General features: G+C 38.4%; 1 protein-coding gene across 6 annotated transcripts in view; it reads left to right on the top strand.

The window, feature by feature from the left end:
* Nucleotides 1-24,218, top strand: part of TAOK3 (TAO kinase 3) — a 223,663-nt gene that overhangs the window by 166,387 nt on the left and 33,058 nt on the right. For 4 of the 6 annotated variants that reach the window (XM_008957798.4, XM_063593708.1, XM_034934616.2 and 1 more), the window contains 3 exons: nucleotides 5,721-5,888; nucleotides 7,929-8,162; nucleotides 17,211-17,345. In XM_008957798.4, coding sequence (XP_008956046.1) covers nucleotides 5,721-5,888; nucleotides 7,929-8,162; nucleotides 17,211-17,345 — 537 coding nt within the window. The remainder of the gene's footprint in view (nucleotides 1-5,720; nucleotides 5,889-7,928; nucleotides 8,163-17,210; nucleotides 17,346-24,218) is intronic. The other 2 variants (XM_003832408.4, XM_057299542.2) reach the window with 1 other exon arrangement.

Below are 24,218 nucleotides of genomic sequence, written 5' to 3'. Positions count from 1 at the left end.
TTACAGGCATGTGCCACCACGCCCGGCTAATTTTCTATTTTTGGTAGAGACAGGGTTTCTCCATGTTGGTCAGGCTGGTCTCGAACTCCTGACCTCAGATGATCCACTCTCCTCGGCCTCCCAAGGTGCTGGGATTACAGGCATGACCCACCGTGCCTGGCCGATTTTCTTTTTTTATACATTTTTCTGTGTTATTTGAGTGTTGAAAGTAAACATATTTTTGAGACCAATAAAATTGTCCTTTTAAAAGAGTCCGAGGGCATTCCAGTTGTAGGGGTTTGGAGAACAGTGGGCTTTTAAAAACAATGAGGAGGCCGGGTGCAGTGGCTCACGCCTGTAATCCCAGCACTTTTGGAGGCTGAGGTGGGCAGATCACGAGGTCAGGAGATTGAGACCATCTTGGCCAACATGGTGAAACCCCATCTCTAATAAAATACAAAAAATTAGCTGGAAATGGTGGTACATGCCTGTAATCCCAGCTACTTGGGAGGCTGAAACAGGGGAATTGCTTGAACCCAGGAGGTGGAGGTTGCGGTGAGCTGAGATGGCGCCACTGCACTCCAGCCTGGCGACACAGCAAGACTCTGTCCCAAAAAATAAAAATAAAAAAAACAATGAGGAGATGGGATTGCAGGCGGAGAGAACATAGAGATGTGAAGGCAAAGGCCTAGAGGTGTGAAAGGTATGCACAGGTTTAGAATTACCTAGAATGTACTATTGTGTAGGAAGGAGGAGTAGCAATGACTAGATTTAAACCTAGAAATACAAGCAGGAACCTGGCTGTAAAAGGCTACACTTTATCTAAGAGACAGTGAGATATTAAGATGTAGAGTGTATCTGTTTGTAAAAGGCTTAAACAGGTAAGAGTTTATCTCATGTAATAGGAAGTCCAGGACATTGGAAAAGGAAGTGGAGTAAGCAGTCCAAAGCTCTGAGCAGCTCAACAATGTCCTCATCGACCCAAGCTCTTTCTCTCTTTCTACTTCACCATCCTTAGCATGTAGCTTTTATTGTCTTTGTCATAAAATGGCTGCTACATTGCCATGACTCAAGTTTTCATTCCAGGCAGGAAGAAGGAGAGAGAACAAAGGGTAAAACACCTTGTCCTCATGTGTCTTGCCTTTTTATTCTAGAAAATAAAACCTTCCTTGAGAACTTCTGCCTACCTCTCACTGGCCAGAACTTAGTCACTTAGTGATCTGTAACCACAAAGAAGGCTTGGGTTCAGTTCCTTTACTTCCTAGTGCTTCAAATAAGGCAAAAAAAAAAAAAAAGAGAGAGAGAGAGAGATTGGGGCTGAAAGCTGTGGCTCATGCCTGTAATCCCAGCACTTTGGGAGGCTGAGGTGGGTGGATCACCTAAGGTCAGGAGTTTGAGACCAGCCTGGCCAACATAGTGAAACCGCATCTCTACTAAAAATACAAAAAGTAGTTGGGCGTAATGGTGCACGCCTGTAATCCCAGCTACTGGGGAGGCTGAGGCACAAGAATCACTTGAACCTGGGAGGCAGAGTTTGCAGCGAGCTGAGATTGCACCACTGCACTCTAGCCTGGGTGATAGAGTAAGACTTTGTCTCAAAAAAAAAGAAGTTGGAATGGGGGAATGACATGTAGTATCTGTTGCAATGAATGATCATACCTGTATTTTAGAAAGATAATTATGGTAGTAGGACACCAGAAAATAACCACCACCACCCACACCCCTGGCAGAAAAAAATTTTTAAAGCCTGAGTTGCAGCCGTAGCTCTTCTACTAATTAGCTGTGGAAATCACCTAACTTCTCAGGGCCCAAATTTTCTCACTTTGAAAAAGAAAAATTTTCTTTCTTTTTTTTTTTTTGAGACAGAGTCTTTCTATGTCACCCAGGCTAGAGTGCAGTGGCCTGATCTCGGCTCATTGCAAGATCTGTCTCCCAGACTCAATTGATTCTCGTGCCTCAGCCTCCCGAGTACCTGGGACTATAGGCGGGCACTACCACGCCTGGCTAATTTTGGTATTTTTTATTTTTACTTCTTATTTATTATTTTTATTTTTTTTAAACAGAGTCTCACTCTACCACCTAGGCTGGAGTGCAGTGGCATGATCTCGGCTCACTTCAGCCTCCTTCTCCCAAGTTCAAGCAATTCTCCTGCCTCAGCCTCCCGAGTAGCTGGGACTACAGGCACGTGCCAACATGCCCTGCTAATTTTTGTATTTTTAGTAGAGACGGAGTTTCATCATGTTGGCCAAGCTGGTCTTGATACTCCTGACCTCATGTGATCCCCCTGCCTCGGCCTCCCCAAGTGCTGGGATTACAGTTGTGAGCCACCATGCCCGGTCCCTAATTTTGGTGTTTTTAGTAGAGATGGGGGTTTGCCATGTTGGCCAGGCAGCTCTTGAACTCTTAGTCTCAGGTGATCTGCCCGCCTTGGCCTCCCAAAGTTCCGGGATTACAGGAATGAGCCACCATGCCCAACCTTGAAACAGAAAATTTTCTAAGAGGCATTCCCGTTCTAAAATTCTATGATGTTAAGTCATAGCTTTAAGTTACTAAAAACCGATTAGCTCTTTATAATTGTAAGCACTAGAGGAGGAAAATGATAATACTTTCTTCCTTTCTTTCTCATCCTTGAAATGTGCAGGCTACACTTGCTTCTGGGAATGATGTTTTTTATTCAAAAAGGACTCTACCTAGGAAGAGGTATTTTATAAAAGCAACAGCAAAAACCACAATTCCTCTAAGAGAGTCAGAATGCAGAACCACAAGACATATAGATTGTTTTCTCACAAGGGCCCTATTATTTTTTATCTGTTTAAATTATAAAGAAATTAAATTCATTTAATCAGCTAAGGCCCACTACATTATATCTCATTTTCCCAATGTCTTCAAATTACAATTTTACATAAGTAAAATTTCCACATAACTGAACTTTTGCCTTTAAAAAAAATGTCTTTTTTTTTTTTCCATTCTGTCACCCAGGCTAGAGTGCTGTGGTGCAATCTCGGCTCACTGCAACCTCTGCCTCCCAGATTGAAGCCATTCTCCTGCCTCAGCCTCCTGGGTTGCTGGGATTACAGGCATGCATCACAATGCCCAGCTAATTTTTTGTGTTTTTAGTAGAGACGGGGTTTCACCATGTTGGCCAGGCTAGTCTCAAACTCCTGACCTCAAGTGATCAGCCTGCCTCGGCCTCCCAAAGTGCTGGGATTACAGATGTGAGCCACCACGCCCAGCCTAATGTCACTTCTTGAGGGCTCAGAAACAGTGTTTCGTGAACTCTTGAGGCATAAAAGGGGCTATATAAGGGGCATTTGCCCCTTTGCAAAATAGCCCACAAACCTGTTTTATTATTATTTGTTTGGTTGATAGGTCTGTTAGTCATGAAATTTCTCTCTCTTTCTCTACTCTCAAGCTGTCAGAGAACTTACAAAAGCTACTTGTTTTTACAACAGGTGGTAACCCTACCTTTCCCAGTCCTCAATCCTTTACTCCTCACTCTTTTTTTTTTTTTTTTTTTGAGATGGAGTTTCACTCTTTTTGCCCAGGCTGGAGTGCAATGGTGTGATCTCAGCTCACCATAACTTCTGCCTCCCAGGTTCAAGCAATTCTGCTGCCTCAGCATCCCGAGTAGCTGGGATTACAGATGCACGTCACCACGCCCAGTTAATTTTGTATTTTTGGTAGAGACAGGGTTTCACCCTGTTGGCCAGGCTGGTCTTGAACTCCTGATCTCCAGTAATCCACCCGCCTCAGCCTCCCAGTGTTGGATTATAGGCGTGAGCCACCGCGCCAGGCTTACTTCTCCACTCTTATTCTCTGTCTAACCTGCTATGGGCTGAGAAACTAGGAAACCAGATTATGTAACAATCATTAATAATATTGAAAGTGAGGGATGTTTATATCAAGATTAATTTATGGACTTTAGGGCAGTTGTTTTCACTCCTCAGAGACCCTTTTTTTTAATTGGGGAAATGAAGTTGCCAGAATTTTGACCTCTGGATAAATTGAACAACTGGCATATTTTCAAGCATACACTATACGGCCACAGAAATAGAGAACAAAATATTCACAAGTCTGTTTTTCAAGGGATAGTGTGTATGGGGGTGAGGATTGAGGCAAGTTATAATAAGAATAGAACAAGGTGCGGTGCGGTGGCTCACGCCTGTAATCCCAACACTTTGGGAGGCTGAGGCGGGTGGATCACTTGAGCTCAGGAGTTTAAGACCAGCCAAGGCAACATGGTGAAACCTCGTCTCTACTAAAAATACAAAAATTAGCATGCCTGTAATTCCAGCTACTCGGGAGGCTGAGTCAGGAGAATTACCTGAACCCAGGAGGTGGAGGTTGCAGTGAGCCAAGATCGCACCACTGCACTCCAGCTTGGGCAAGAGAGCGAGACTCCATCTCAAAAAAAAAAAAAAAAAAAAAAAAGAATAGACTATACTATGCATTGCTTCTGCTTATTATGTAGTTTCAGATTTAAAAGGTACAAGCCTACCTCCTACTTCTTAAAGTTCTAGTGATTTTTTCATTACTTATATGATAAAGTAAACCTCAAGAATTCTTATATGAAAAGATACTCAACATTCACTAATTATTGGAAATGGAAATGAAAACCACAATGAGGTATCACCTCACACCTGTTAGAATGGCTATTATCAAAAAAGATAAGCGATAAGAAGTGGCAAGGGTATAGAGAAAAGGGAATCCTTATATACTGTTGGTGGGAATGTAGATCGGGGTTGCCATTATGGAAAACAGTATGGAGGTTCCTCCAAAACCCAAAAAACAAAATGTTAATTTGTTCCAATAATCCCCCTGCTGGTTATATACCTGAAGAAAATGAAGTCAGCACCTCATAAAAATACCTGTGCCCCCATGTTCATCACAGCATTTTTCTCTATAGCCAAAATAAGGAAACATCCTATGTGTTCATCAGTGGATGAAAGGATAAAAGAAATTATGGTATATGTGATATAGATATTTAAGACTCAATAATATATATGACTGAATATTTTATTATATATATTTATTATATATTTGTTTATTTATAATATTTATTTTATATATAGTCTTAAGAAAGTGGGCGTGCCATTTGCAGCAATACATGTGAACCCAGAAGACATTATGCTAAGTGAGATAAACCAGACACACACAAAAATAGCATACGATGTCACTTACATGTGGAAAGTAAACAAAGAATAAAACACAAAATGAAAGGTGGTTGAAAGGGATGGGGAATGGAAAGATGAAAGTCAAATGGTACAAAGTTTTAGTTATGTGGGATAAATAAGTGTAGAGATCCAGTGTACAGCATGAGGACTATAGTTGATAATATTGTATTATATCTGGGAAATTTGCTAAGACTAAAGATTTTCGGTACTTTGCCACCAAGAAGTAACTATATGAGATAATAGATATGTTAATTTGCTTAACTGTAGAAATCATTTCACTATATATGTGTGTATCAAAACATGTTGCCATATACTTTAAATATGTACAATTTTTAAAAAGAATTCTCACATCCGCAAAATGGGGCTTAAGGAAGAAGAAAAAAGCATAGCTATCTCTTTATGAGATTTACAAAATATGGAAGGACACATGACATGAAAATCATATTTTGTTATTTCTGTAATATCTATAGAACTATTTTATGATTCTCTATTTCCTTTTATATCTGTACCTTGCACCTAAGGACATTTCTTCATTATCAGTTTATTTTTTCCTCCTCCCTCAATCAGCATGACTTTGTTCGACGAGACCGGCCACTACGTGTCCTCATTGACCTCATACAGAGGACAAAAGATGCAGTTCGTGAGCTAGATAACCTACAGTACCGAAAAATGAAAAAAATACTTTTCCAAGAGACACGGAATGGACCCTTGAATGAGTCACAGGAGGATGAGGAAGTAGGTTCAATTTATTTTAGCAGGCACTTATAGAATGCCCACTATGTGAAAAAGTTCTAGACTGGGCACTATGAAAAACTTTTGAAGATAAAAATTAATTGATGCTGTCCGCCTTAAGAGACTTGAAGGGTTGTACAAGAGACATTCATAAAATAACACTTATATAAGGCAAAATATGAAAAGTGCTACAGAGGTGTAACCCCATTGCAGGGGTCCATCATGGGGAGAAAATAAGTCTGCTGGTGGGATTAGTGAAGGTTTCCTGGAGGACATGATGTGGGTAGTTTCTGACAAATGGGCATAGGGTATTCTAGACTCAGAAAGGTGTTGTGCTTTAGGAAGATTATCCTAGCAACAGAGTGTAACATGGATTTGAATGGGCAACATCCTGGCTAATAGTCCATGCAAGAGGTAATAAGGTCAGTGTCGATGCAAATGGGGAAAAGGGAACACTTTAGAGAAACATGGTAGAGGTAGATTTCATAATCCATGGCTTCTCATTGACAGTGACAGATAAGGAGGAGTTTAAGGTGACTCTGAGCATTGGAGCCTGGGTGGCTAGGAGTATGTCAATACCAAGAACAGAGAAAAAGAACCAGGGAGAAAAAGTAGATTTAGGATGATTTCAGTTTCGTGCCTTTTGAGTTTAAGGTCCTGGCATTATATACTCTTGCCAGTATACAGATAGAAGTTTTCAGTTAGAGAATCCTTGATGACCTTAGTAAAAGCAGTTTTACAGGACTAGGTAGAGTGAATAGTAGATTACTGGAGTTGTATAATTCATGGGAGTTGATAAGAGGGAGACAGGAAAAAATAATTATGTTAAGATTCAGAAATTGGGTTAAGAAGGAAAAGTAAGAGTGGGCAGCATGTAGAGAGATCCATAAATATAAGGCAGGCTTCTTCGTCTTTAAATGCAGTAGAGATGGAGCCAGGGCAGAGTCAGAGGCACCGAAGATAGAAGAAAGGGATATAGTTAAAGAGGCAGGATTTCAGAACGTAGACATAACAAGAACAGGAGTATTTTAGCTTTTTAACAGAAAATAAAATAAACATAAAAGTATTTTATCAATAATTTTAAAAATGAAGCTCGGAAAGTTGCATTGAACTATAAAATTTCTTGATTGCATGTATAGAAATGATCCCCTTTAATTGGGAAAATAAGTCTGTTAAAAATATAATGTATTATCTTCCATTTTATATTACCCAGTAATTTTTTATATTGCCATGGCTAAGTAACAGTTTATTAAAGTTATATGTGTACCATATGGTTTTTTGAGAACAAGGTTTATTTGTAGCTAAATGGATTTAATTTTATTATTCAATCTTATATCAAAAGATATCCCACTGTGATGGATAAATTATATGTTCTGATTATTTTACCACTTTTCAAATAGTAGTCTTTGGGCCAGTAATGATGAATACCAGTATTATTTAACAGATATATATAATAAGATTACAGAGATAAGCATGATAGAATCGCTTGAGGGAGGCAGACTTTAATTACCTGTCCAGGAAAGTAGAATTAATATTTCTGCTTAGATATGAAGTTATTCAATAATGACTTGCAGAGGGAGCATATTGCTTGTCAAATATCTGAAAACTCTTTCCACTCTACTTTTTCAAGTGACCACTGCTGTATTTGCAGATATCCTAGAGCTCACCTGTTGAGTGGCCAGCAGTCTTCCTCTAGCTCCTTGATGTTCCAGAAGGTCCCTTACAAACCTGGCTTGATTTTGCTTACTGAATAGCAACACGATAATATGATAGTGTGTATGACAGGGGAAAGCCCTGGGATGGCAGCATTTGGAGCCTTATGACCCATGTCCAGAATGGCCCCTGGGGAAGGCATAGGAAGCAAATATGAGATGTATGAAAATGGTGGAGGAGTAGTGGAGCCAGTACATAAAAAGTTTGTCTTTGCAGATTGGCAGAAAAGCAACTTGACACTGCAAAATTGAGTGTGCTTGACACTTTTGTCAATGGATTGACTCTTTATCTTCAGTCTTTTTTTCTAACCTCAGTGCCCCATTTTTACAGGACAGTGAACATGGAACCAGCCTGAACAGGGAAATGGACAGCCTGGGCAGCAACCATTCCATTCCAAGCATGTCCGTGAGCACAGGCAGCCAGAGCAGCAGTGTGAACAGCATGCAGGAAGTCATGGACGAGAGCAGTTCCGAACTTGTCATGATGCACGATGACGAAAGCACAATCAATTCCAGCTCCTCCATCGTGCATAAGAAAGTAGGTTTCTTGGTACCCTCCACAGAGGTGAGCTTTGTCAATCATAGCGAATCCAGTTCAAGTCACTTAGCTTCCAGATGTTTCAGTTACCTTTTTGCAACTGCAGTGTGGTACTAAACCTGGCATGTGACAGTTTTCTTACAGTCAAAAAGTAACAAAGGACTACACAGGCTACATCTGTGCCTATTTCTTCATCTCCCTCTCTCATTACTCTGATGTCCATCATCATCAATAAATAAGTTGAAGAATTTGATAAGTCCTTCGCTAAACCAATAATCTTAATACTGTAGACCTTCAAGTCTTCCTGAGTGTACCTGTTGGTTGTGCCCTTTTAGAAGTATGCTCTTTCAAAAGTATGTTTCTTGGCTGGGCGTGGTGGCTCACATCTGTAATCCCAGCCCTTTGGGAGGCCTAGGCGGGTGGATCACTTGAGGTCAGGAGTTTGAGACCAGCCTGGCCAACATGGCGAAACCCCGTCTTTACTAAAAATACAAAAAATAGCCGGGCCTGGTGACATATGCCTGTAATCCCAGCTACTCGAGAGGCTGAGGCAGGAGAATTGCTTGAACCCAGGAGGCAGAGGTTGTAGTGAGCCGAGATCGCGCCATTGCACTCCAGCCTGGGCAACAGAGTGAGACTCAAAAAAAAAAAAAAAAAAGAAGAAGAAAGAAAGAAACTTGCCTCGGGTAAAAGGAGGACTTACTCTAGCAGGGAGTAAGGAAAGCCTACCTGATGAGGTGACATTTAAGCAGAAATTTCAAAAACAAATAGAAGCTAGCCAGCTGGGGTAAGAGATGGGGATGAGTCAGAAAGCAACAAGTACAAGAGCACTGAGACAGAGAGAGCTTTGTATGTTCAAGGAAAAGGGGAAGGCCATAGAAGCTATGGCTGGTGTGCTATGTGGACAGTGCCTCAGGACCAGAGAGACAGCAAAGGACCCAGATTATCAGGAAGACATGGAAGCAATTTGAGGAAAGCAAAGATGTCAGACAGATGCAGAAATCTACCAAGAGATCAGCATTGCCAGCTGGTGTCCTTTCAACATGGGCAAGTGATCATGTATTTGAAGAGTAAAAAAGAAGGTTTTGAGGCCAGGTGCAATGGCCGAGGTGGGCGGATCACGAGGTCAGGTGATCGAGACCATCCTGGCTAACATGGTGAAACCCCGTCTCTACTAAAAATACAAAAAATTAGCCGGGTGTGGTGGTAGGCACCTGTAGTCCCAGCTACTCGGGAGGCTGAGGCAGGAGAATGGCGTGAACCTGGGAGGCGGAGCTTGCAGTGAGCCAGGATTGCGCCACTGCACTCCAGCTTGGGCAACACAGTGAGACTCCGTCTCAAAAAAAAAAAAAAAAGAAGGTTTTGCTGGGCTATCTTTTTGGAGGGAGTGATCATGAGTGCTGACAGGTCTGGCACTTTCCTTTCTATTACCCCTGGGGCTCTATGAGTAGAGGGGGCAAAAGAGAGGAATTCAGTTGGATCTTTTTGCTCCAGGACTTCTCAGATAGGCAACCAGAATTAGAAGAAAGACACTACTGGCATAATCAACAAGAAAGAAAACCCTGGTCTAGAACTAATGGGATTTTTAATTTTATTTTTGCATGCTGTCATAGACCTACCTTGTGATAATATGAGTGTTTCAATACTTTTCTCTCCCTGATGTGATGACTTAAGTAGAACAGATAAAATTTATATTCTGAAGTAGAAGATAATTGCATTTGATCCACAAAAAATATATAGGTCAGGAAGAATTTAAGTTATATATTCCTATTTTATCATGAAATATATAGAGGAAATATGATGGAAGAAAATCAAAACACATTTGCAAATAAAACTTTGGATGAGTTACCTTTAAAATGTAAGTGAGCTCAAAAAATAGAATATATATGAAAACTTAAGATATGGTATCTTTTCATGAAATCCATTTAGTTCTTATACCTGAGCTTTAAAATATGTTATCTTTAAAAACAATAGAAATAAAAATTATTCATGAAGTTTGTATTGGATGGTTTACTCAAATTCCTAACACTTTTTCACTTGGGAACATAAATAGGATTTTTAACTCTCAACAGAAAATTTTGTATATTAAACTTAGGAATGAGGAAACTAATTTATAGTTCTATCTGCCTCTGTTAGTTTTATTTTACTTTGGACAAGTAACAAATCCAATACCTAGAATAGTGCCTGGTGCAGCATAGATGCTCAGTAAATAACTGTGGAATGAATGAATAGACCAACAAAACCAAAAAGAAGGCAGGGAATAAATTAATTACCAAATATTAAATATCATACTCTACTGGTTCATTGAACATAATGGATCAAAAGGATTAAATAATGTTAGCTATCTTTACAGTTTGAGAAAGTTAAATGATAGTTAAATGAAAGTTAAATGCGTACCCAACACAATAAGAACGTGCTTAATAAATACCAAAATATATGAATATGGGAGAAGGAATCTTTTGTCCCTTGATTGTTATAATCAAGCAGATATATCTTTTCTTTTCTTTTTTTAATCTTTGGAGACAGAGTCTCACTGTGTTGCCCAGGCTGGAGTGCAGTGGTGCAATCTCGGCTCACAAGCAGACATATCTTAAATTAGTCAAATTAATTTGACTGGTAGTCAAAACAGATCTGAAACAGATTACCATTTTAGATAGGAAATAAATTTGCTTTTTCAAAGAAGGACCTTAAAAAAATAAATAAAATGAAATCCATGAGTAGCTAGTGAGAGCATGACTTGCACTTAACTGCTCTGCTTCCAGAATAAAGATGCCCTGATTTTAGCAGGACAGTTCTACCACAGATCAAGCCCCCAAAATGCAAAGTGGGACACTGAAAATTTTCCTTTGACATCAGAATTCCAGGTTACTTACTCTTCAGTCCTTGCCTCTACTCTGGTCTTTCCCAGGCCCTGAGGGGATCCTAATCCAAACTTCCTTTTATTTATTTATTTATTTATTTATTTATTTATTTATTTTGAGATGGAGTCTCGTGCTGTCGCCCAGGCTGGAGTGCAGTGGCGCAATCTCAGTTCACTGCAAGCTCCGCCTCCTGCGTTCACGCCATTCTCCTGCATCAGCCTCCCGAGTAGCTGGGACTACAGGCGCCTGCCACCACGCCTGGCTAATTTTTTGTATTTTTAGTAGAGACAGGGTTTCACCGTGTTAGCCGGGATGGTCTCGATCTCCTGACCTCGTGATCCACCCTCTTTGGCCTCCCAAAGTCCTAGGATTACAGGCATGAGGCACTGCGCCTGGCCCAATCCAGTCTTCTTTTTGAGCAAGAATGATTTGATAAGGCTAAAGGCATATTCTGACAAAATAAACTTTAGGTACTTATTTTTCCCCCTGGCTAGTGTTGCCACACTACTTTTTTCAATAACAAGAACATCACCACATCTCTAGACTGGTAGTTCTTCAGGAACCTTTTTTTTCACCTACCACATAGCACAGTGTCTGTTACATAGTAAGTGCTCAACAAATGTTCTGTGAACTAAATTGAAGATGGCCAAGGACACAATTCCACACCTCAATTCTTGATTATTCACAAGTGACTCCAGTACAAATTTTTAATCCAGATTGTTTCCTTGTCATCTAGCCTGCTTCTGAGCCTTCATCCTACTCCTTAAAATCATTGTGTATAGAGCCATAGCAAATAGATTTTAATAATATCCTAAGCAGCAAAGTCTGTCTTTTAAATTTGTTAATCAAAAGGTGTATTTTTATTTTACTAAAGTATAAAATTAATTCCCTTTGCCTGTTGCTGCCTTCTATTAGTATAGATCATAAGACTTTAATATATTAAAAGCATTGTTCTTGAATCAGTGTTATTTTAGGTATGCTTATTGAACGCCAGTCATAAGGGTCCCTTTCTAGGGATTATTTAGAGAACATTTTCTTCTTTTTTTTAATGGGACAACACTTCATTCTATAAAACAGAATAAGTGTTCCAGAAACTATTGTTTAAAAAAGTCATTCTACTGGCCAGGCACGGTGGCTCACACCTTTAATCTCAGCACTTTGGGAGGCCAAGGCGGGTGGATCAAGAGTTCAGGAGTTTGAGACGAGCCTGGCCAATATGGTGAAAATCTGTCTCTACTAAAAATACAAAAATTAGCTGGGCGTGGTGGCACGCGCCTGTAATCTCAGCTACTCTGGAGGCTAAGGCAGGAGAATTGCTTAAACCTGGGGAGGACAGAGGTTGCAGTGAGCCAAGATGGTGCCAGTGCACTTCAACCTGGGTGACAGAGCAAAGACTCCGTCTGGTGGAGGGGGAAAAAAGCCATTCTACCCTGACTCCTAAAGCTTTATTTGACCCTTCCTGTTAGTCAATGTTAGTTCTTTTCCCATCCCCTCTTTAAAAAAAGAACAGCTTTCACCACCTTTGCGGGATAAAACAAACAAAAAAAAAAGAAATGTCCTTGAGGGAATAGGATGTTCTAGTTTAATTTTCACTTGCTTCAGTGGCCTTTCCTATTATTTTTGCTGAATAGAGGGGTGGGTTCTTTGCCTCTTCAACTCACATTTGGCAAAGTAAAAGTAAATTAACATATGAAGGTAATGTTTCTTAAACAGAGCAGTCATACAACACTTCTCCGTAGTAACGTCTTTCTCCTCAGCCTTTTGCTAGTCATCTTTTGTCTCCAACTATCCTTCCAAGTTAAGATATGCTTTTTCATCTTCTCCTCCCCTTCCTCCAGCCCCAGCTTTTGATAGCTACCCCTGCTTCGACAATAATTTAATAATTTTGAAATGAACAAAACAAAGGAGAGTGGTGGGTCTGCTGATCCCTTCTCCACAGCGTAGAAAGTGTGGGAGTCTATAGAAAGGTTTCTCATCACCAGATAAGAGCCATTTTTAGATACATCCCCCCGCACCCCGCTGTGTAAAGGTGTGCTTATGTGTGTGTCACTATTTTACGACTTCCTTAGAGTACAGAGTGGCAGGTTTTTATGAAATACAAATTTGAATTCTGTTAAATAATCCAAAAGAAAATGTCATTTTCTCAAAATCTCCTCAGACCTATATTCTTGTGTTTGTTTATTCAGCAAACATTTACTGAATGCCTACTAAGTATCAAGCACTATGCCAGGTGCTAGGGAGACTGAGATTTTTCAAACGACATTTACTCTGCCTTCAAAAAGCCCACAGCCTTATGCAGAGGCAGACAAGTAAGTGTGATGAGTACTGTGATAAAAGTAAACCCAAAGCACAACTGAGTCCAGAGGAGTGACTTCCTGGGTTAAAGTCAAGTTCATTTAGAAACTGTAGGCAAGTAGCCAGGCACGGTGGCTCACGCCTGTAATTCCAGCACTTTGGAAGGCCGGGGTGGGTGGATCGCTTGAGCCCAGGAGTTCAAGACCAGCCTGGGCAACATAGTGAGACCCCAGCTCTATTAGGGAAGAAAATACATTTAGAAAAAGAAACTCTAGGCAAGTGCCTAACCACGAACCTTCATTTCAGAAGTGTAATGGTCAGACACTTAAAGGAAAGACTTCCAAATAAAAGGAAAGCCCCTTGTCTAAGGTATAATAGTAAAGTTTGTGTGCCTCATGCTTCACATATTTCACTCTTGTATAGAAATTCAATTCTTTTTACCAAAGATCTTGAAGAAACATTATGACAGCTTCCTTTTTAATCTGAAGAAATTTATTTTTTATGATGAAACAATGTCGCAGGCTGGGCGCGGTGGCTCGTGCCTGTAATCCTAGCACTTTGAGAGGCCAAGGCAGGCAGATTGCCTGAGCTCAGGAGTTTGAGACCAGCCTGGGCAACATGGTGAAAACCCATCCCTACTAAAATACAAAAAAATTAGCCAGGTATGGTGGTACGCACCTGTAGTCCCAGCTACTCAGGAGGCTGAGGCACAAAAATTACTTGAACCCAGGAGGTGGAGAGGTAGCAGTGAGCCGAGATAGTGCCACTACACTCCAGCCTGGGCAACAGAACGAGACTGTCTCAAAAAAAAAAAAAAAAAAAGTGGTAAGTTTAACAGGTTAACGTAGGTTTACTCTTAAAACTGGTATTTCAAGGAGTTATTTTTGTTTTTTCCTGGATGATAATGTTTTAAAGATAAATTATAACCGTGCCATATTGCCTTGGCAAAGTAGAATAGATTTATTCTTCTTAATCTTCTAAAATCATTCTTTGAAGATTTCAGCCTTATCATTTGTAAATAATCTGTATCTAGTGCATAACTACATAAAAATAGAAATTAACCCTTTCCATTGTTAATCTTAAGATGTGTGCAGTTCAGAAACTCTGGGAGCCAGGTATAGTGGCCTCTTACAGAGGCACTGTTACTTGAAGGGGCAGTGTAACCAACAGAAAATATTTCCAGTAAAGTTGATACTTTAATTTCTTTGAGCTTACTTCTCAAGTTACATTCTCCCATTTTTAAATAGCTTCATAAGCTGTCTTTGGAGTTTTGAACCTGTTTTATGCAGTGGAACTGAATATTAAAATTCATTTCCCAATGCACTTGAAATGAATATCCACTGTTAGACTAAAATTTTGTTCCATTTTGTGGTCTCTTGTATCATATTTGAAGACCTTTAGTGATAGTGATCTCTGTTATGAAAATGATCTGGAAAACTAAGAATAATTTTATAAAAGAAAAAAATGTAGGGGGAAGCAAAGAATTATACTATTAGCATTATTATATTTAAAGTGGGTTAAAATTTCGAACCTATTCTTTGGACTATAAAAATAGCATTATTTTAAAAATATACTTGAGTTACTTAATTACATATGTGTCAACTAAAATCAATGTCATTTCAAGTTTTAATTTTTCCGGTGTACTTCAACTTCCTCAAGTTTAGTAAACTTAGAAAATACACTGTGGCTTTTAATTGGAGAAGCAGAGCCCTAAACCGTGTTTCTAAGGAGTTAATTTTTATCAGAGATAAAACAAACTAAATAAAATTGCACATATTTGTACATGAATAAATTTTGTTTTGGTCTGCCCTGTGGAGAATGTGGATTCTAGTGTCATTGGTTATCCTTATAAATCAAGTTATTACAATGTGAAACTGAACTGTTGCCATGTATTTGAGGTCTCCCCCTCTATCAATGTACTTGGTAAGTTAGCCAATTAATATTCACCAAAACTACGACTTGTTAAGGCCTCCTATAAAATCACAGGCCTCTACCTAGCATATCTCTTTCGATTACTGGCATTTAAGAGCTGCTTGCTTTTCTGGCACTGTAATATTAAGTTGAATTTTGTACATAAATTTATTAGCAAATATGCAGTAATGTAAATGGTAGCAGGTCCCAGTGCCTTCCTCTTTAGAACCTTAAGCCTAGTGAATGAATCCCAGTTACACACATTCTCGCTCTTCCCTGTAAAATAGCAGTTCAAATTTCACGAGAAATCATGTAGAATAATTTTAACTGACCTTTCAAATATTTTCTTATAAGTTTTAAAAACTTACAAGTTTTATAAGCCACCAATATGGCACCACTAACTATGGCTACTAAGTGCTTGAAACATAGCCATTATGACTCAGGAACTCAATTTTGCACTTAATTTTGTTTTAATTAATTTTAATTGAATTTAATTTTTAATTAAAATAGTCATATGTGGCTGGTCACTATCTTGCTGGACAGCACAGCTGCAGAATATACGTGAATTTGATATATATGCCCTCAATGGCAAGTTTATTAAAGATCCCTTCATTATTTGAGCTATAATACATCAATTTAAAACAATTCTCCATATAGGTGTAATGGTAGATACCTTCCCAATAAATCAAAGCATTTTAAATGTATAAAAGGAAAAAGAAAATCAGCCCAATTTAATCTTAGGTCTTGGCTTTTACATAAAAATCTGGATGTAAAATTTAATTTCTCCCCAAATTTTAGACTATAATAAAATTTTGTATTTTCTAAACCTCTTTAATTTTTGTTTCCTGATGAAGAAAAAAGCCATTATAAAAAATTTCAAGTGGTCATGGATAAAATGCAATACTGACTTCTCACAAATGGTTTTCCTAAAACCCTAGGGAAATAAGGAATTAATTTCTCCTTTTCCACCGTGAACATGTACTATTTTAAAATCCCCCATGGTTGTACATTTTTTTGAGGTACAAATTACTATAGCGTCCTTTTTTCTAAAGGGTTATAGCCACTTAATGACTGACCACTACTTCATCTTTATAGAGAGGAACATCATCCTTTGAAAGCATTTTCCCCTTTAAAAGTCATTTCAGTTGCATTTAAGAAACATCCATTATTATCCTTCCAGGGAATGCTATTTTTTCACTGGACGTTAGAACAAGATTAATTATCTTTGCCTATCAAGAAGCATGGGCTTGATTAAATCAGTCAAGGACATTAAATTCCAGCTTTACTCACTCTGGTGACCATACCGATGCTGAGTTGAAGAAGAATTTGTGAACGTATCATTTGGTTAAAATTGTACGCCTGTCGCTTTAAATCTAAAAAAAAATCCTTTCAGAAGCTGTAGAGAGAAGGTGCTAGAACTGTGTACGATCATGACTGGAAAGCAGGATCCCTCAGTGACTGCCGAATCTTCCCAGCACAAGATAGAGAGGCAGTTCAGCACAAGCCTACATTGGTTCTAGGCAGAACGATGATCCTACCGAACAGATCTCAAATAAAATTAAATTGAGAAAGCAGATCTTTCAAGGGAATGAGGCGGAGGCTCGCTTTTATGTTAAAAGCCACCAGCATCCTCCTTGCTAGACATGGACATGACATTTTTAAAGGAATTATCTGGTTACAGCGTTTTAAGCAAACTGTTCTAAGGAGTCTGTACATTGCATTATTTTTTCTATTCTTTTTTTCTTTTGCATATATGTAATTCTGGAGGTAAAGAAAAAGCCTGCCAGGGATTCAGAAGGCATCCCACTAGCGATCAGCTGACATTCCTAACTGAAGGCTGCAATGTGTTGCTTATTCATTTTGTACCGTGGGAGCTGCGGGGACTAGCAGAGAGCTAAACTATGCATTTCAAACAGCAGTGCTTGTGCAGAAAGAGGGGTGAGAGAGAGGCAGCCGGCGAGGAAAGAGCACAGCTGGACTTTCTCCTTGTTTTTATCCATTTCTGCAGGATCATGTATTCATAAGGGATGAGGCGGGCCACGGCGATCCCAGGCCTGAGCCGCGGCCTACCCAGTCAGTTCAGAGCCAGGCCCTCCACTACCGGAACAGAGAGCGCTTTGCCACGATCAAATCAGCATCTTTGGTAAGCAAACACCCCTCTACCCACCTTCCCTTCCTTCCCCTCCTCCCCATCTGGCAGCCTCTCGCCCTCCCTGAGCCTCTCTCGGCTTCATGGATGGGAGGAAAGGAGTCAAGAATGTTTTCTCTCTCCTAATAATTTTATTCATTTTAGGAAAAAAATCTGTTGGCATAGCAACCTGATTTCAGATATTTTAGCATTGTGTATGGCATGGAAAAAAAAAAAAAACCTTTGTGTGTGTGTGTGTGTGTCTGTGTGTGTTTGTATATGCTGTATGTGCAAAATATAAGGCCTTTGAGATGAAGTTGCTAGCCTGTCCAATTTTTTAAAAGCTATTTGTCTTTTCATTGAAATAAATAATGCTAAATTTTTTTAAGGTATTGATGTATATGTATGCACGGCACTGCTGCTTTTTGTATAGATGCATATGTGTCTATAATGTATACACACACATCAAAAGATAAAATATAATTTTAAAGAATATATGGTTGCTGGATAATGTATATAATTGTAGAAAATAAGATACTTGTTTCCCAGGGACGGATTGCTGGTTCGTTCTGGTTCATTCATTTATTTATTGCAACAATGGTAGTGGCTGCACTTCCCCATTTAACCCCTGAAGAATTTCCTGGCACCAATAAAGCAAGAAGGGCTTTGTAGGAGAGGATAGGGCTGATTGTGGAAGAAAAGAGACTGTAGGATTCTTCAGCATTTTTACTATTGCAAATGTGATTGCTGGATGCCCTTGTAGTAGCAAAAGGGGTGTGTGCTGGAAGAGTTAGTTTTCATGCCTCCTCCCCTCGGCCCCCCACGCGTGCGCGTGCGCGCTCACACACACACACACACACACACACACACTCACATCGTTTCATCCTTGGCACTCTAAACTCTCTTTAATCTTTTGCTTCTGAATCTCACTTCTCAGCCAAAAAATTATTGAAATATTAGTTGTTTTGCCCAAATTAATGTTAGAGGTCACATGGGCAGGAAGAGTTAGTGTACACTGCTTGGCTATTACATTTAGAACCTATGATGACATCATCCAAGGCCGACCCAGAAATGATCGTTTTTCTTGTCCTATTTTTTAAACCTGATTTCTACTTCTATTTCTCAAGTCTTTTAAAGGCTTCGATTATCTTTGAAAATTATAATGGATTATAACCTTTAAAAACCCAAATGCAAGGAAAAATGGAAGTTAAAGCACCTACATATTGCTGTGCCTGCTGCTGTCTAAAAGCAAGCAATTTAATTTAAACTGCTTATAAATAAGCCCACTTTAAAGTTCCTTTATGTAGAAGTTTCTTGTGATCTCTTTGATGAGCAATTTTTCATTTTAAAGGAATGCTACACTATGTAATGGAGATCTTAAAATGTCCACTATGTATTTGCTAATGATTGTTAGGCACCTAAAAATGTGCTTTTGAGTCTAGATAAAGCATCATAAGATTACCAAATAGTCATTGTCTTCATGCCATGATATCTGACAAAAGAAGAAATACGGTGCTTTAGAGAACTGTGACTACTTACCATCGACTCTTGTGAGACTTGGACCTTTATCCAGACCCGTTCATGTTGAAATGAGTGGGGAAATGATAACAAGCTCTGAGCAACCGAGTACCATCAGTGGTTTTACATGTGAAGCAGACATTATACCAAGTGGCTTTCCCCCTCTGGGACAGGTTCTTTTTTCTCTCTTGCCACACCCTCATTCCCACATCATATATTCATGACCTCTCCTACCTCCCAGCAAGAGATTACTACAGCCATGCCAGAATAATCTCATGCTCGCATCTGTGAACTCACCCAGGGCTACTCTGTGTGTATATCAGCCATCACAGTCTTCTTCTCTGTGGATGATAAAAGCTGCTTCCCTACTATGCCACCTCAAGGCTATGGGCAGTGTCCTCAGGAACCCTCTGAATCGTACAGGCTTCCTAGTGCCCATCCAGAGAACAGCTGCAACCAGTCTCTCTAATGAAGTTTTGATTTGCTAAAAGGCCCCTGCTCCTATATTAAGTTACAAACAGAGTAGCTGATATGCTGTTGCTTTAGCCACAAAATAAGTTGTTTTTGTGGGGTGCCCTCTCTGAATGTAGTGCTTTGGGAGTCATGATTGGGATTGATGGTAGTTTACCAGAGTTCAGTGGTATTTGTATCTAGTGGCTTTTAGGGAGGGGAAAAAAAATGGAAGGGAAAAGGTATGGTGTTGTATGGTTCCATGTCCCATTTTGAACAATCTAACTATGGGTATGGATTTTTTAATGTATATTACCAAGTACTACAATTCTACCCACTATATTATTTTAAAGCCTAATGCCAACAGTAGTGTATAAATCAGGACACTGGAATATCATAAAATATTTAATTTTAAAAAATATATTATGAATTCTGTTGTGTTTTATGGACCCCAGCTCAAATGAAAATGACTAAAATGACATAAAAGTAAGAGCAAGATCATGGGAAAGTGAAAGTCCAGTATAATAAAAAATCAAGTCATTGTTGAAACCTTGCCTTCTCATAGTTGGTGGCAATACTATATTTATTTATTCATTTATTTTGGTTTTACTCGTTCTTTAACATCTTCTAGTAGAGGCGCTAACAAGTCACAAAGAGGTCCAAAGGTGAACAGGAAAAAGGAATTTAGAAATTAGTTTTTCAATAACTAGATAAATAAATGATGAAATGCATATTTTAAATTTACTTGCAAACTGACAAAGATATTAGTCTTCCTAAAATTTGTTTATGAGCCTACTTCTTCAACATAAGCCTAAAAGAGGCCTGGCTTTGTGCTTTTCCCCCTTAGTATCACTTTCAACATTGTGCTTTTGAATGAGGTTACAGACAAGTATATGAAGAAGCCCATGGGCATTGGGTCTGTATTGCTACATGTCTTTATTATTTTGGCACCTTATAACTGAGATTTTTGTATTATGCACTGCTGCACAGTTGGATTTGTAACAAAGGATAAGGAAGGACTATAAACTTTGATACCAGATGAAATCCTGAGAAAACTTTAGCATTGTAACTTTTTATTACAATTGTATAATTTTTATAATTTTCTAAGGGCAGAGATTATTGCCCTTATTTTGAAGAATTAGGAAAAGGAAGGGTATTTCATGGCATCTTTATTTTAACCTTTCTTTTCCTTCTTCTGTAAGGAAGTTCATATTGGGCTCATGTGTTATCTGGAAAAAAGTTGTTTATATAGTTCTGCAGAATCACTAATCTGACTTCTTGGGCCTTTGAGATGTGCCTTCCTTGAGTTTTTATGGAGAGCCTCATATTTTAATTATATTAGTGATTCATGAGGGTGTTTTTAGCTGTTCCTACATCTGATGTCATTTCTTCTGAAAACTTTGTAGTGTCTGGGGCTCTTGGCCGTTTCCGTGATAGAGATATTAATATAAAGGGCAGTGTATCTATCAGAGTTCAGCTTTTGGTTTTGTGAAGGAATTCTCACTGCCCCTCTTCCTAATGTGTGTTCTAACACAAATTCACCTGTGACTGCATTACAGAGGCGAATTTATGTTAGAACACATGTCAGGGAGAAGGGCGTGATAGGGGAATTCCCAAGGAGGCATGTAGGAGAAAAGTATTATTGTTCTATTCATGCAAATATAGATTATTTTACTTCGCTTTGCCAGATTCGATAGAAAAGCTCATAGAAAGAGAGTCTTCATTTGGAGTTTTTAAAATGCACCCTAATAATTCAGCTAATTGTGAAATTGGATACCTGAATGAATTTGATACCTAAAAATAAAAATATGAGAGCCTCAGCAGTAAATGCTACTGTTTCATCCTGTTTCTAAATGCTTGAAAATGTGTTCTCTTCCTGGACAGTATACCAGAGGATGCTTATCAAAATATTGCATATCTCTTTACTTATTCTTGGCTTCTTAACTCACTAAGGTCATTGCTGATACCATTTCTCACTTATGCTGTCCAATCTACATGCCCAACCCATATGGTCAAAGTCTGTCAATAAATGTGTGTTGAATAAATGAATGAACGAATGAATGAGGTCACCTCCAGCCTTGCTATCACATGAGAATTTGGATTTATAAGTTTGCATTTCAGAATTCCTCATGTAACATATTCTTTTATAAATGCAGAATTGCCTGTTATCAGTCATTACTTTTAGCAAAAACTTAAAAAACAGTTTTTCCTTAGGTATTCTAAAGAATAGAATGTTAAGTTTCTAATGCCAAAATGTGACTCACTGTATTCTTTTTAAGAACTTGCTATAAATTTCATTTGTTCTAAGTGCTGAGGTGGCCACTTTTATCATATGCATCATTTTGATTCCTACATATTATTAATCTTGTAAGTTGGCTTTGATCTCTTAAGAGGGTAACATCATCAGCCACCATGGTCTTGTTTTATGTTCAGGAAGTTGCTTATTACCCTTCTAGTGCAGTGTTTTGTACACAGTAGGGACACTCTGCACTTCAGATGAAGTGGTTTGTTTTAGGGCCGAATTTTGCTGGAATTAAATAAAGTAGCATTGAACAGCTATAGGAACCTTTAGAAAAAAAGTTTTGGTCTTCCTTTTCATGGCACATTATTTATTATTTGTTTATTTTTCATATTCTAGATACATGAAATAAGTAATAATTCAGTTTCAGAAATTATACATAATTTTATAATCCACAACCTGGATACAGCTAGTTTTTTTTTTTTTTTCCTTAAATGTGCCCTTTCTTCTGGATCCACTTGTGCTCTGTGTCTCCATCACCAGAAATACTAAGTGGAGGGCAAAGGGACATGCTTCACAGAGCCTGGCATCAGAAGGAAGGAAACCAGCATGTGTTGAGCATTTCCTAGGAGTCAGACACCCTGCTAGGCACTTTCACATGAGAAAGTCCTCCGACCCTGAGGAAGACAGTGGTAGTTCCTCTCTCTTTACACATTAAGAAACTGAGAGACTTGAAGAGGTTAAGTAATTTGCCCAAGATCAATTATATAGTAAGAGATAGATGAGGTTTTTCTCCACACAATCCACTGGGTAGAGCAAGGTGGTACTGCCCACTTTTAGTTGATCACATTTTTGAGACTGCCATTGTAAAAACTACAGTCACTACATCTTTATAACTTTCTCCCATTTCAGACTTACTCAATTTGTAATTTAGACTTACCACCCTCTCTAGCTTTGACTTTTTTGGGTGTTGATTCCCTCTATTACTTTATAACAGAAAATAGTCACTCTTTTTCTGCCTTGGTGATATGAATTTCCTCAGGCAATTCAAGAACCATAGGAATCCAAGGCCTTCTAAAAATTAAAGAGGTAAATTACATGTGAAAGCACTTTTTAAACCATATGCATGAAAAAGTTAACAGCTATTATTTTTTATTTTATTGACCAAAAGGTGTATTCTTAAAACCCATAGTGTACACTTAAGACACACAGGCACATATAACTGTAAATATCATATTTTTTGTATATTTCATGTTAGACTTTTCAATTGAAATATCTGGTTATACTTTTATTTAAATTCATCTATCCAGCTTGAGCATGGAATTATAAAGCTTAGTATCTCTATATATATACCCAAAAAGACAATTTGAAACTTGGAAAGTTTAGTTGTGACAAATGAAAGGTGATATTAGGAGTTTAAGAAGGTAATTATCCACATTATGGGAAGCATTCAAAAGCAAAATGTCTCTCCTGGAATTCAGTGGTGTACAATGATAGCAGATTGAGCTCTGTAAATTTTCTTTGCCACATCCTTGTACCAGATCACCTTGTATGTGATCTGGTACAAGTAGAAAGCCACCCTCTTTACAGAGACCCACCCACCAATTGAAATAGAAAATTTTCTTGACACAACTCATTTCCCTTTTATCTTTAGGCATCCTGGTTTAGGGAAATGACCATCCTGAGAATATTTTATTGGCTGTAAGCCAATGCTTATGCCAAGTTTTAAATGTGTCATGATAGCTTAGAGTGTGCCATGCCTCAGCTTTGGGAATCTGATTAAAGAAGGAATGCTAAAATAAGAAAAAGTTTCCAGCTAAAACATATCTAAAATTCATTACCCTAACCCTGATACTTTACTGCCATATTTTTCTGAAAAATAGTTGAATTCAGAAAGGACTAAATGGTATCCTTTCCATTGATTAGAATTGTTTCTTCCTTAAAGTTGTACTTCAGAAACATATAAGCGTGAAGAAGTAAAATTGATACATATATTTCAAACTACTTCTTTTCCTCCTTTCATCTTGAATTATGTCCATTAAAAAAACACATTTTCTGATAATAAAATAGATCATTTATTTTCTTTAGAGGGTTAGGTGCCTTTTGGGTGATGCTATCCTTTTTTGGTCTTAAAATATCCTCTGCTCTTATTCTTAGTACTTGAAAGAGTATTATCCTTCAGAAAAGAGAAATGAATATGAAACCCAGTGTTAGTTTCAACTGGAAAGGTTTCAAAGTTTGGCTAATGTTTAATGGTGTACTTTGATAATACTATCTAGTTACAGAACAGCACTCTCTTGTTAGTAAAGACTCAATTTAGTATGCAGGGCCACCTTCTAAAAAGAGCAGAGAAACAAACTCTTCTTTGTATAAAATGTATTTTAACCCATAAACTGAAAATAGTACAGAAAATTAATAGCAGCTTGAAAATTTCCTGTAAAGCTTGGTTGGGTATTAGGCTGGGGAGATGGGCCTTACAGTAGATAGGAGTGACCAAATCACTTAGTGAAGAACAAGACTAAAGTTACAATCCTGGAATTAAGATTTTTTTTCTAAAATAGGAAAAATAGGGAGGAAGTGATCAGGAAAATAAAGAGAGAAGATAAATTGAAGGAAGGACTGGAAAAATCACAAAAGATTTAATAGAAAGGAGCAAGAGGTGCTGAAATGTACATTTACAA

This window comes from Pan paniscus, chromosome 10 (assembly GCF_029289425.2).
Source record: "Pan paniscus chromosome 10, NHGRI_mPanPan1-v2.0_pri, whole genome shotgun sequence".
In the NCBI taxonomy this organism is placed as follows: domain Eukaryota; kingdom Metazoa; phylum Chordata; class Mammalia; order Primates; family Hominidae; genus Pan; species Pan paniscus.
The sequence above is the reverse complement of the archived record's forward strand: the minus strand, read 5'-3'. Positions and strand labels throughout refer to the sequence as shown.